The 12,687-nt window shown below is 44.8% G+C and overlaps 2 protein-coding genes across 3 annotated transcripts; one reads left to right on the top strand and one right to left on the bottom strand.

Moving 5' to 3' along the window:
* Window positions 1–4,932: 4,932 nt before the first annotated feature.
* On the bottom strand, window positions 4,933–6,458 carry LOC109743298 (uncharacterized). The gene is made up of 3 exons (XM_020302378.3): window positions 6,171–6,458; window positions 6,033–6,082; window positions 4,933–5,918 (listed from the first exon to the last, which is right to left on the bottom strand). Exons 1-3 carry the CDS (start codon window positions 6,373–6,375, stop codon window positions 5,058–5,060), a joined length of 1,116 nt encoding a protein of 371 aa, XP_020157967.1. The 5' UTR covers window positions 6,376–6,458; the 3' UTR covers window positions 4,933–5,057.
* A 1,364-nt stretch (window positions 6,459–7,822) lies between these two features.
* Window positions 7,823–12,012, top strand: LOC109743297 (membrane-associated protein VIPP1, chloroplastic). Of its 2 annotated transcripts, none has more exons than XM_020302377.4 (12): window positions 7,823–8,061; window positions 8,127–8,285; window positions 8,785–8,885; window positions 8,979–9,089; window positions 9,378–9,442; window positions 9,523–9,604; window positions 10,081–10,155; window positions 10,306–10,376; window positions 10,465–10,547; window positions 11,207–11,271; window positions 11,354–11,428; window positions 11,651–12,012. In XM_020302377.4, exons 2-12 carry the CDS (start codon window positions 8,183–8,185, stop codon window positions 11,762–11,764), a joined length of 945 nt encoding a protein of 314 aa, XP_020157966.1. In that variant the 5' UTR covers window positions 7,823–8,061; window positions 8,127–8,182; the 3' UTR covers window positions 11,765–12,012. The 2 variants fall into 2 exon arrangements, with proteins under 2 accessions (XP_020157966.1, XP_020157965.1); XM_020302376.4 differs by having other exon boundaries at window positions 7,934–8,061; window positions 8,142–8,285.
* Window positions 12,013–12,687: the final 675 nt, after the last annotated feature.

Raw genomic sequence — 12,687 nt, 5'->3', positions numbered from 1 at the left:
CTAGGAAACATAACCATCTTTGATTAACGAGCTAGTCAAGTAGAGGCATACTAGTGACACTCTGTTTGTCTATATATTCACACATGTATTATGTTTCCGGTTAATACAATTCTAGCATGAATAATAAACATTTATCATGATACAAGGAAATAAATATTACTTTATTATTGCCTCTAGGGCATATTTCCTTCACCTTGTCCTTTCTTATGATGAGCATGGTGCATACACTTGTTGGGTATCTTACCACACGAATGATAGGTTTTGCATTTCCGCTAACCTCATTTGTTTTTCCGAGTGTTTGTCATGTTCTTTCATCTTGAAGGATTCACAAGGCGATACCGTCATGAGACAATTTGGTTATGTGAAGGCGTACACGATGTGCGACACCAACATTTTCTACATTCTCATAAAGGTGAACTCCTTCCCTTTGAGCCACCCTCAATTATGCATATTGGATGGGTCACTCTTTCATTGTTGTTTCCTTCTTGTTGTCTACATGATACATCTCGCGAACGGAGGAGCGACATTGGAGATTGGCTCTATGGACCTTCAAGTTGAGGAGTGCTCGGAATTAGTGGATTCACCAACGGACCACCATTTCTACCACGACATTGAGCCATGGTACAACAACTCCCATAACAAGTTTGCACTTTATACATGGATTGACTTGCATTATGATTGCCTTGGTGCATTTTGTATTTCTATGTCATCCATGATATATGAGCTTGAGCACTTTCTTAGCAAATTTGCTGTGATCTTCCTTGATGGCATGTTCATACATAATGATCGCATTGCCTACCATCAATTGCATGATAACATAATCATATTGAGCATCCATTGCCATATTCATGCCATTGATAAACCGTCTCACTATGACATCATTTTGCACCGTGGTTGCATTGATCATATTCACAATTCATTTGTGTGCACAATTAATGCTTTTGCTTCCATGAATGCATTACATCTCATTCTATATCATCTTGCTAAGCTTCATGTGCTTTGTCATGAACAATCTTGCCTCGCGGACTCATACTTCCTTGATGGACACTTTGTGTGCGCTAACCATTGTATTTCCGAGTGTCGTTTGTGTTTACTTTTCTTGCATGTATACCAGTCCGACGACACCTTGGAGTACATGGATTACGCGACGTCTTCCACTCCGTCCAACTACAAGTTCGTCCACGACAACCGTTTCCATGGTGATGAGGATCACGATCCGAGGTCGGATCTTTCCCAAGGGGGAGGAGATGATGCGGAGCATCCCACGTTCATCCCCATGTACATTCCGACTACTCTCCAAGCCCCAAGGATACATAAGATGAGACCTCGACTATACACCATTGGACACAAGGTGAACTCGCTCCTCTTCGAACCATCACTTTCCATATGTGAGACATGGCTACTAGCTCAAATATATGTGCTATGCATGACCAGGAACAAAGAGGAAGACCATGGACAAGACGGCGAGGACACCAAGTACAAGGAGCTGCCAAAGAAGCTCCAGCGAGCGGACGTCCGGCCTCCACCGGACAACCGGCCAGCAAGCGGACGTCCGGCCTCCACCGGACGACCGGCGCCTGAAGCACAACCAACGCCAGCTACAACACCTCCCAGCGAGCGGACGTCCGGCCCCCACCGGACGACCGGTAATATTAACGGAAGTCCGAAGACACCGGACGTCCGGTGCCTCTTCACAGAACGTCTTCAGCGGACGTCCGGCGACTAGCGGACGACCGGTCCCTCCTGAGCCACCGGACTACCGGTCCCTCCTGAGCCACCGGACTACCGGTGCCTGCCTGTGCGCAGCCAGGCCTTTGGCCTTGTATCCTCTCCCACTTACCCCTTTGTGGCTAAGACTATAAATAGACCCTCTCCACCTCCTTTCTAAGGTCAGCATTGGTTTAGCTCATATGTGAGATAGAGCTTTGCTCATCCATATGGATCTACTCCACGAGAGAGACTGCGGCCCCTCTACGGAGAAGATCCACCTTGGATTCAAGACCCCCTCTTGGGTGGCCCCCATCAAGACCTCCTCACGGAGAAGAACCGGTTACCCTTTGTATCGTCCTTTGTTGATCGTGGATCTTGTATCTCCTCTCGTGTTTCGAGGATCTAGCACATGTGTAATCGAATCTTGTTGGTTTGAGTGATTCTCTCGTGTTTTCCCTCGTGTTTCCCCTCGTGTTCTTCGTGTTCTTAGTTGGGATCCGCTCCTTTCATGAAAGATCGGCCATCTACGGTTCCACCGTACATCACAGGCATAATATAATCATCCTCAACAGTGGTAATAGACGTAGTGTCACCATAAAAAGCAATACTTTCATTAAGTGTGTCATTTTTTTGAATAGCAAGACCTAAGAAAATTTTCTCCCTGAGATTTTAGCTACCCACTCATCATAGCAAAGACCATTAACTTTATCGTAGCACTCATCATCTTCATCACTTGAATCATAAAGTTTACTGTGTCTAGTCCAATCATACTTTGCATTCAAGGAGTCTACACCAATGGATTTTTCTGCTTTAGCTTCTTCTAATTCTCTATTGGCTCATATTTTTTCCATATAACCAGCAGGATGGCATCACATATGTAAGAAGAGATCATCCATCTAGACAAGCAAAGTAACTAGAAGCTGGAATGTAAATCTTTTCAGAATTCTTGATAGTTTTGCAAAACAAGAACACTAAGGACGAAAAACTACAACTAAACAATATATAATAAAGAAAGATGACAAAAGTGATCCAAAATATATTGCAAAATCTTTTACCTCCTCGACAACGGCGCCAGAAGAGCTGCTACTGGTGGCAATCACCCTTGTTGGGCTCCCAATGTAGGAGTTTGCAGTACACGGGAAATTTCTCTCAATGAAGGTGTTAGTTTTCCGCAACAGTTTAATGTTTTGCAAACACAAATAAAACTTCATTGGTGCCCCCAATGGTTTTAACAAGGTGTCAACCTTGCTAGTCTTGCTAGTTGCACAAGAAAATTAAAAGATGATGTGGTAGAAAATATTTTTGTATTTTTTGAATAAAACAGAACAGAAAATAAAAAGTGCATGTAGAAGTTGTTGGAAGGTGATTCTTATGCTGGAAATTGGACCGGGGTTTATAGGTTCACCAAGTGCATCTCTAGTACATAAAAGTGTGGTAAGTAACATAATCATGTGCAAAAGTACATAATGAAATATCTCATGCTCATGCCAAACATATGAATGTGTTGATTCTACATGGGCAGTACGTCTGTAATACTATTAGACCGACTTACCCTCTGCATCTTATAGCCAAATAGCACGTCCATATATCAAGATCCCTCTGCACCATCTGGACATTAAGTGTGAACACATGTAATTTCTTTGAGCAAGATGACATACTCTTTGTTTATGAAATTCGATGAACCCTCTAATCAACCATAACCCTTAGTGGCAACAATTCTATACAAACATTTTTTCACTTTTTGTCACTGACGCATGATTAGTTGCAAGATTGAACCCAACTAATGCACATCCCCCACTACTGATTAATGATCTAAATTGAAGAAGAGTAAACAAATATCTAGAGAGAAATATACATCTACAAATCAAAGAAGATGACATCCATAAATCTGAACATAAAGAAATAATTCATCATATGACCAACACCACCACTATGAATACATCAGATTAACCATAATCATGTAGGCAACTCATATGGCTCTTATATTGAACATCATAAACACATCAATATGGAGATATTACACCTTTGGCTACTTTCATGAACTTGTAGTCGAGGGGGTGGACTACTCATAACTCATACTAGAGCGCGGGGATCGATGTCGGTGATGATGGAGATGGTTCCCCCTGGGCAGAATACTAGATGAGGGTTGAAACGAAGATTGCCTTAGAAATGCAATGTGGCAGCGGCGAAAAAATGCTCGATAATTAGGGTGGAGGTTTCACTGAATATTTAGATCATCGAGCACCGGAGCCACCTACCCACAGGCCGTAGGCGCCCTTGTAAGGTGGTCGCTTAGGCCGTCCAGGCCCCATCAGGGGTTGGGCCTTGGCCCCCAGGTCTTCTTCTGGCACAAAACTTCCCCACCTATTGTCGTTTTATTGTTTCTCAGTCTTTTTCAATTTTATTGTCCGACATCACATCTCCTTCCTCCAATAATATGAAAATGCAGTACACGGAAATAAAATATTCGGCCAGGTGTCCTGCCTAATCCATCACCGTATACTATTTGATAATACTAAATCTTCTTACAAGTGCCGCCAAGCCATATTGACCCATCAATATTGGGTGAAGACGAATGTTCTATGCAAAGGCTATTGTTTTAAGGATGGTGTAAACTATAAACGTTGATAAAATATACTCGGGAAAGTTGGTTATCGGAGCATTTAACTACCGATTTGCTTATTATTGTTATTCATCATAAGTTGTTCAAGAGGCACACTTTCTTTTCGATGTGATTTCTACTATATATATTCAGGTCCATTTTGTGAGCTCATGATTTCTCCACTTTTACTTTTTCTAGACCAATATTAGCTTCCCACTATGTCTTCAGTTTTTTCTTTTCGCCCTTACTGCCGTGCAAAGGCTAGATGGATATCGATAACCTCTTACATACGTTTTTCTTTTCTTTTTTGGAATCTTCACATATGCACAACTGCATAATTATGCGCTTTAAATTCAAAGTGTGGGGGTGGCAGTGTAAGGGAGGTTGGTAAGATTAGATTGGGGAGACGGAGTCTCAGAGATAGTAGGCGGAATGTATATGCGAGACACAATTGATGTGAATTCTAAAATATGGATGCCCATCTGAGGTTCTGAACAAAAGAGGGCACAATCCTAGACACCAAGCAGGGCGCGATGACGAGCTCCCCGGATCGGCAACAGGGCCGAGCGCACGGGAGGATGAGCGACTGAGACATGACATGAGGGGGTCCTCACCGGCCGTAACGTAATGTTTATTTATTCCACCGGCAACATGCATGATCAAGTCAAGTATCCTCTCTAGCTACTGCTACGTACTAGTACTAACATCGAAAACTTGTTGCCGGACGGATCGGATCGGATCCCGGCTACTTGCCGGCGATGGAGAACTTGTAGAGCATGTAGTGCTTGTACACCTGGCCCGCGCGGTAGATCTCGGTGGGGAACTTGGGGTTGTGCACGGCGTCGGGGAAGTCCTGCGTCTCCAGGCACAGCCCGCCGTGCTTCTCGTACACGGCGCCGCCCTTGCCCTCGTCGCCCTTGAGGAAGTTGCCGGTGTAGAACTGCACGCCGGGCTGGTCGCCCCACAGCTCCATCACCCGCCCGGACGTGGCCTCGCTCACCACCGCCACCTTGCGCACCCCCTGCCCGTCCGCGTCGCGGCCGTCCAGCACGTAGTTGATGTCGTAGCCCCCCTCCACCTCCGCGATGCGCGCGCCGGGCGCCGCCGGGGCGCGGAAGTCGAAGGGCGTGCCGGCGACGGGCGTCACGGCGCCCGTGGGGATGAGGTCGCCGCCGACGGGGGTGACGGCGGACGCGAAGATCTGGACGGAGTGGTCGAGGACGGTGCCCCGCCCGTGCCCGCGCAGGTTCCAGTACGTGTGCTGCGCCAGGTTCACGGGCGTCGGCTTGTCCACGGGGCGGGCGTACATGGTGACGCTGTACGAGTAGTCGCCGTCGATCTTGTAGGTGACGAGCACGTCCAGGGCGCCCGGGAAGCCCTCCTCGCCGTCGCCGCTGCGGTAGTAGAAGGTGATGTAGGGGAAGGCGCCGGTGGCCCGCTCCCGCACCGACCAGAACACCTGGTTGAACCCGCGGTGGCCGCCGTGGAGCGTGTTGTTGCCGTCGTTGGTGTAGGTGTGGTAGGGGTGGTTCTTGATCGTGAACCGCCCGCCGGCGATCCGGTTCGCCACCCGCCCCACCAGCGCGCCGAAGTAGGTGGTGTCATTCTGCGTCGTCAAGAAAAAAAGAAAGAAAGGATCAAACAAACGAATCAATGTCGGCGGCACCACCAGTCCACCACCACCGAGGTTAAGTAAACAGTTCAAGATCAAGCAGCGCACCACATAACCTCCGATGGTCTTGTACCCAAGAACAACGTCGTCGATGCGCCCTGCCAATTAACCATGGATGCATCGATCAGCATCTCCATCTCAACAAGAAACATAATCAAGGGAATACGTCCTAAGAGCAGCCAGTACCGTTCTTGTCGGGGAGTCGGACGGAGAGGATGGTGGCGCCCCAGTTGGTGACCACCATGGAGAACTCGCCCCGGCGCAGCTCGTAGTACCCCAGGGTCTCCTTCCCCGGGTGCTTCCTCGCCTCCACGCCTCCCAGCGACGCGGCCACGGCCAGGCACAGGAGCAGCGCTAACGCCATCATCGTCTTCATGCTCATCGCCGCCATGATTCTCTCTCAAAATGCCGCCTTTCAGCTGCGTATACTCTTGTTTCCTCCGGTATATATAGAGGAGGGTGGTTAGCACTCCAGAGAGAGCAACGACTGCCCTAGTCAACAGGGAAGGATGGATCGGATAACAGACGCTGCCTTGATCCATGCAGGTTGAATCGAACCACCAGATTTGACTGTTACGTGAAAAACGGCAACTATCAGGCTCTACTCCATAGGCGCAACGCCTTCCTGACCCTCGGATCATTTTGCTGCAGCATAGCCGGACGTGGCTATCTCCGCCACGACTACTTGAAAATCACTGCTTTTTGTTCACATCACAGGTCACTGCGTAGGGAATGCAAGCCACTGCCAAAAGCGACTAATTGCTCTGACAATCATGTATGTATCTGTAACATTTTATAAGACGTTATTAGAGTCCATGACAGTGTAAAAAAACATCTTATATTAAGTTTTTTTTTTGCGACGACATCGTATATTAAGTTACAGAGGGAGTACTTTTGCCAGAGGTGCGATTGTATTTTTAGCAGGAGTTCAATGCTTAGTTTGCACTGTATTTTTTACTATTACATGAAATTCTATTGACAATATCGGTTTGTGCAATATATTTCAACCTTACAAACCATCCTCTTAGTGTGCAATATAGTTCGTGCTTTTAACAGAAATTCAATTCTAAGCCTGAGCTCGTGTGCACCCGGATGGACAATAAAATCAAGGAAAATGACAAAAAAAATGAAATCTATTTTCTGGTAACTAACTTGTATGCTTGTTTTGACTGTGCAAAAATTGGTGAAGAAACAACATTTGTGGTGGTCTGAGAAAAAAAGGTGCTTTAAAAAACTTTCAAAATAAGCTTTTCGTAGCACTATAGTTTTTATGGAGCAACATCAATGTCATTTCTCCTTGAAAATTTGCATGCAACTAGAACAAGTGAACATGTTTATTGTTAATCCTTACTTATGCATTTGTTTATCCGGGTGCACATGAGCTCAGGAGCCAAAACTTCGCCAACACATCATACCTATTAAGCCATCTAATGGTGGTTCCCATATTCAAGCATAGAATGTGAATCGCGGACCACCCCAAGTTGTGAGCTTCAGTGGTTATTCTCTCTCCGTTCATGGCAGAAAGTCAGATGCGCCGGCCAAAACCAGCTGTCGGGGCGTTCAAGACAGGGTGTTCACCTCTCTCAAGATCCGCCATACCTCTCATTGAAGCTTTCCTCCAAGTTGTATACAATTATTCCACTTATTGTACAATAATAAAATTAATGTCTCTAAAATGCTTTTATTTTAGAGAATGTCTCCAAAATGCTAAGGCAATGTGTACTTTTGGGCCATCATGCCAGGCCCAGGCCTGGCATTTTCAGGCAGGTCTTTGCCCGGTCCGGCCCGTGTAAAACAGCACTCGCTTTTTTTGAAGCACTGACTTCATTGCGTGATGCACCGGCCGACCGGCACACACAGAGCGAGCTCGTGTGCCGCCCGATCTAGCGTGTACCGTCCAGATCGGGGTGGTGGAGAGGGCTCAGCCACTTTTGCGACAACGCCCCCGTTCCGCAGCCGATTCACCAAACAATCCTTGAAATCGACCCAAGCCGCTCTCCCTGTCAGGTGAGCCGCGCCGCCAGTCTCCGGCGACCCCGAGCCCCAACAATCCCATCTCCGGCCACAGGAGCTCCAGGTACGCTTCCTCTTCACGATCTTCTCTTTGCTTCATCCATTGATTCATAGGTTCTGAAATCCCAGGGTCTGCAACTCTAGGGTTCCTCTCTCCATCTGGTCCTCCGCTACGCCCCGAATCGATGGAGATTAGGGCCCCGCCGACGAGCCTCAGGCTCGCGACGCCGCCTTCAACCGCCAGCTTCCGCCCGGTCGCCCTCCGGACCTCCTTCCTCAGCGGCAGCGGTGCGTTTCTCGAGTTCGTGCCCTGCTCCCCCCATGTTTCATGTGCTTTGTGGCAGAGATTGCTGTAATAAACTTGTAGCTGTGGATTCGGTTAGCTAGTTTAGCGAGTACACCTATGCTAGCGTAGAGGTCCAAATTGGAAGGTTGATAGGCCGAAGGTTTTGGAGATTGTGATTATTGTTTCCTTATGGTTGTGGAACCTGCTCTGAAACGAACCGGATTGACCTCCAAATCTCCAATAGCATGCTCATTGAAGCCATTCCATGCTAATTTGCGGTTCCAGCTACAAACTATATCATGTACTATTAAAGCATGCCAGATATTTACATTTTATCATGTCTCTTAATCTTCTTAGCTTACATGCTCAGGCAGTCACTCGTGCTGGTAACATACATTAATATGTTTGCAGTAGAGAGCTTATCGAATTTCATATTTGTAGTTATTTGGTGTTGTGCCAATGGCCATGTTGATGACCTCTAGTTAACTACATCCTCTGCAGTTTCTCTTCGAGCTGTGCAAGTACGTCAATCAAATGTCAACAGATTTAAGTGCAACGCCATACGGAGTAACCTCTTCGATAGACTAACTAGGGTTGTCAGGGTGAGTAAGGCCATTTCAGCCAATATTTCGTTACACGGTAGCATAGTTTTGTGTTTATTTAACTAAGTGCTTGTGCCTTGCTGGTTTTTCTAGTCCTATGCAAATGCAATTCTGAGTTCATTTGAAGACCCTGAGAAGATCCTAGATCAAGCGGTCTTGGAGATGAATGATGATTTAATAAAGATGCGGCAAGCCACTGCACAGGTTTGTTGTGTTTATTGTTATAATCCTAAAACTGCACCAGTGACAGTACATTTTTAACAACTTCAGTTCTGCTGTTGTTGCCACTAATACAAAAAATTGTGGTGTTGATGCTAGTTTTGGTTAGCTGCCTCTTGTGTTACCAGCTTCTTGTTAGTTTGAATCTCTAGCTTCTGTGGGATCTTCTTGTCACAGAGGGTGCCATGTATATAGATGTAAAATGGAAATACGAGCCTATTGTACAATATTCTGTTGCATTCAACCTTATAACATGGTTTTTGGTTTTGGAAGGTCTTGGCATCTCAAAAGAGGCTTGAGAACAAGTACAAAGCTGCCGAACAAGCTGATGCTGATTGGTAATGTTATTGGTAACTATAAGCTTACATTTGATTCCTGTCGTCTGTTTGTTTTACAGTGCCATTTTTATTAAATTTAGGTATCGGAGGGCTCAACTTGCTCTTCAAAAGGGTGAAGAGGATCTTGCTCGTGAAGCCCTTAAACGGCGTAAATCATATGCTGTAAGCATCTTATAGATCTAGTGTGCTGGATCAAATGTCTGCCCAGTCACACTGTTACTAGAGTGTAGACTGCAACTTGCTATTAGAATCAAATCCTATTGAGTGTTTGCGTTATACATTTGTGCCTTTCAATCCTCGACTCGCAATAACATGTATATGCTATATACATCTTACGTCAACTTGTGTTAATTCGTATGCTAAATTCATGTTACAATTTTGTTCTATACATCTTATGTCAACTTGTGTAAATTCGTATGCTAAATTCATGTTACAATTTTGTTATATACATCTTACGTCAACTTGTGTTAATTTTGCTAAATTCATGTTACAATTTTGTTATATACATCTTACATCAACTTGTGTTAATTCGTATGCTAAATTCATGTTACAATTTTGTTATATACATCTTACGTCAACTTGTGTTTATCCGTATGCTAAATTCATGTTACAATTTTGTTACGTGTTTGTGTGCTTAGGAAAATGCAAGCTCGTTAAAGGCCCAGCTTGATCAGCAGAAGAGTGTCGTCGAAAATCTTGTTTCAAATACCAGGGTGAGCTTATTAGTTGCAGGGTTGCTCTTTTCCTGAATACAAATTTATATATCTGGGACCATATGCCTCACAGGGCGAGTACTACCTATTTGTATTTTTTTTGGCCTTATTTCATCTTTTTTTAAACATGTATATTATGTCATTCTGTAGCTTCTTGAGAGCAAGATAGCAGAGGCCAAGCAGAAAAAGGATACCCTAAAAGCCCGTGCTCAATCAGCAAAGTATGCACCATTCATTCATTGGTTCTGTTTCGGCGCCTACTACTTCATAGTTTTGTTTATGTGATGATTAGCCTTGCTTTTTCTTTAGGACCGCAACAAAAGTGAGTGAAATGCTGGGGAATGTGAATACAAGTGGTGCCTTGTCAGCGTTTGAGAAGATGGAGGAGAAAGGTACTTTCTTCGTTAGTGATTTTCTTGTAATAGTGTTATTTATCTTTTGAAGTACCCACTTGTTTGCATATTTAGTATGAACTGATATGGGCTTAAGGCTAGATGCATGCTCAAAAGGTGCTAGAGTACTCATTCAGTAACCTTAATGACCCATTAGAGACTTGAACCTCAAAATTTGTCAAACTATCAGTGGCATAATATTCGAGCGCATCAGGTAGCAACTGGAACTAGGTAGTGGTATTTTTTTTCCCTCCATAAGTTGTCAAATTTGCCAGCCATTGTATCAACAAAATGCACCTGGATGTTTTTTGTTGTTGCCAAAAATTATTTGAATGGTCACATTAAGTATCTAGTTTTCAAGCAGTGGATAGTTTGTCCATTTCAACAGAGTCTAGCATTTTATGATGAATATTTTGATTGACGTGTTGTAGCATCTCCTATTTGAGTTGTTATGAGTATGACCTTTGTAAATTATACTACCATGTTTTAATCCTCTTGCTTGTGTAGTGAATGTTATGTGTCTTCTACTGGTCGGGAAATTACATGTGCCACTAGATTCTCTTACTGGCTGTGTTATCAGCGAGCCGACCAGTGATATGTGGTGACAAATTATTTGTACATTTTATTCTTACGAATCGCTACATGTTTTGTGCTGTCAGTTATGACTATGGAATCCCAAGCTGAGGCACTTGGTCAATTAGGAGCTGATGATCTAGAAGGAAAGGTAAAACTGGAGAGTGAGTGGTAACTTCTAAAGATATTCATTGTGGTAATAAGATCTGACCTGCGGTATTTTATGTGCACAGTTTGCAATGCTTGAGACTACATCGGTTGACGATGATCTTGCACAAATGAGAAAAGAACTGTCCGGGAGATCTTTGGTACGTTTCGTTGTTTTTACTCAAAATTATAGTGTTTTTGAAGTTAAAAAGGAGATTCTGTCTACTTTTGATTCTGTCCCCTTCCTGTTGGGATGTGCACCAAAACACATAATTGGATCATAAGCTGGCAAGCTAACTGAAATACAAAAAGGAATCTTCTATGTCTGTTTTTCATTCCGTCCATTCCATATGCATGACTATAGTTTCATGTCACACACACAGAAGGGCGAACTCCCTCCGGGCAGAGCCGCAGCCAGCAAATCAGGTAGCCCCTTCCGAGACACAGAGATTGAGAAGGAGCTAAATGAGCTGCGGAAGAAGGCCAAAGAGTATTAGATTTTATTTACAGGCCATGTCCGTGTCCCGGGGCTTGATGAAACCTCCTACCCGAAGAACCCCAGAAGTTATATAGGCTTGCAGATTTCAGCAATGTGCATCTGAAACCTCCGGTGTACTTTTTTTTGGGGGTAAAGGTATATGGGTGCGTGAAGAGTTCTCTTGCAATTTTCCTGTGTATGTCATTGTACTTTGTACAGTTAATCTTGTCACCATAATGCAAATCATTACACCCCCTTTTGAGCTTAGCCAAGAGCCCCAGTTTCCCATCCTCGTGCGCTTGACTGTTGTCGATGCTGGGATTTTCCCATGGGTCTGTTTAGGACACATCTAGATGTGACATAGTTATATCACATCTAAGCTGATGTCTACTCTGTTTGTGGTCTATTTTTTGTCTTAGTTTTTTTTTTGTTTCTTGTTGCTGCATTATATATTGGTGGGAGCTTAGATGTGATATCCTTACAGAACATCTAGATGTGAATTAGACAAACTGTTTCCCATTGCTGCCCATTCTTTCTAACTGCATTTCAGGGACCATGCATGCTCTTCTAGAAGGAGAGTGGCATGTCCACTAGAGCGGCCGCAATTCTGTACCTGCACGGAGCCTCTGATCCAAGGTTTCTGCCTAGCTGTTAAGTGATCAGGATATACCCCTTTTTCTTCAAAAAAGGATGTATCCGTTTATCCGTCCCACTGAAAATGCGCGTTGCGCACCAACCGCAGCGTCAATTTTTGAAGTCATCAAACCGGGTTCAGATGAAGGAGAAAGAACCAAGTTTGCCCTTGCCACTGTCGTGATCAGACGGAAGCAGCAGCAAAACGACAGGCGAAACGGCGTGTTCGGGAGCGCCGCTGTCGCCCAAGGACGCTACACTCCAGCCCATACGGTACGATCCACTGCGACAATCGCGTTGCGTCGCCGG

This window comes from Aegilops tauschii, chromosome 3 (genome assembly GCF_002575655.3).
Source record: "Aegilops tauschii subsp. strangulata cultivar AL8/78 chromosome 3, Aet v6.0, whole genome shotgun sequence".
NCBI classification, from domain to species: domain Eukaryota; kingdom Viridiplantae; phylum Streptophyta; class Magnoliopsida; order Poales; family Poaceae; genus Aegilops; species Aegilops tauschii.
The sequence above is the reverse complement of the archived record's forward strand: the minus strand, read 5'-3'. Positions and strand labels throughout refer to the sequence as shown.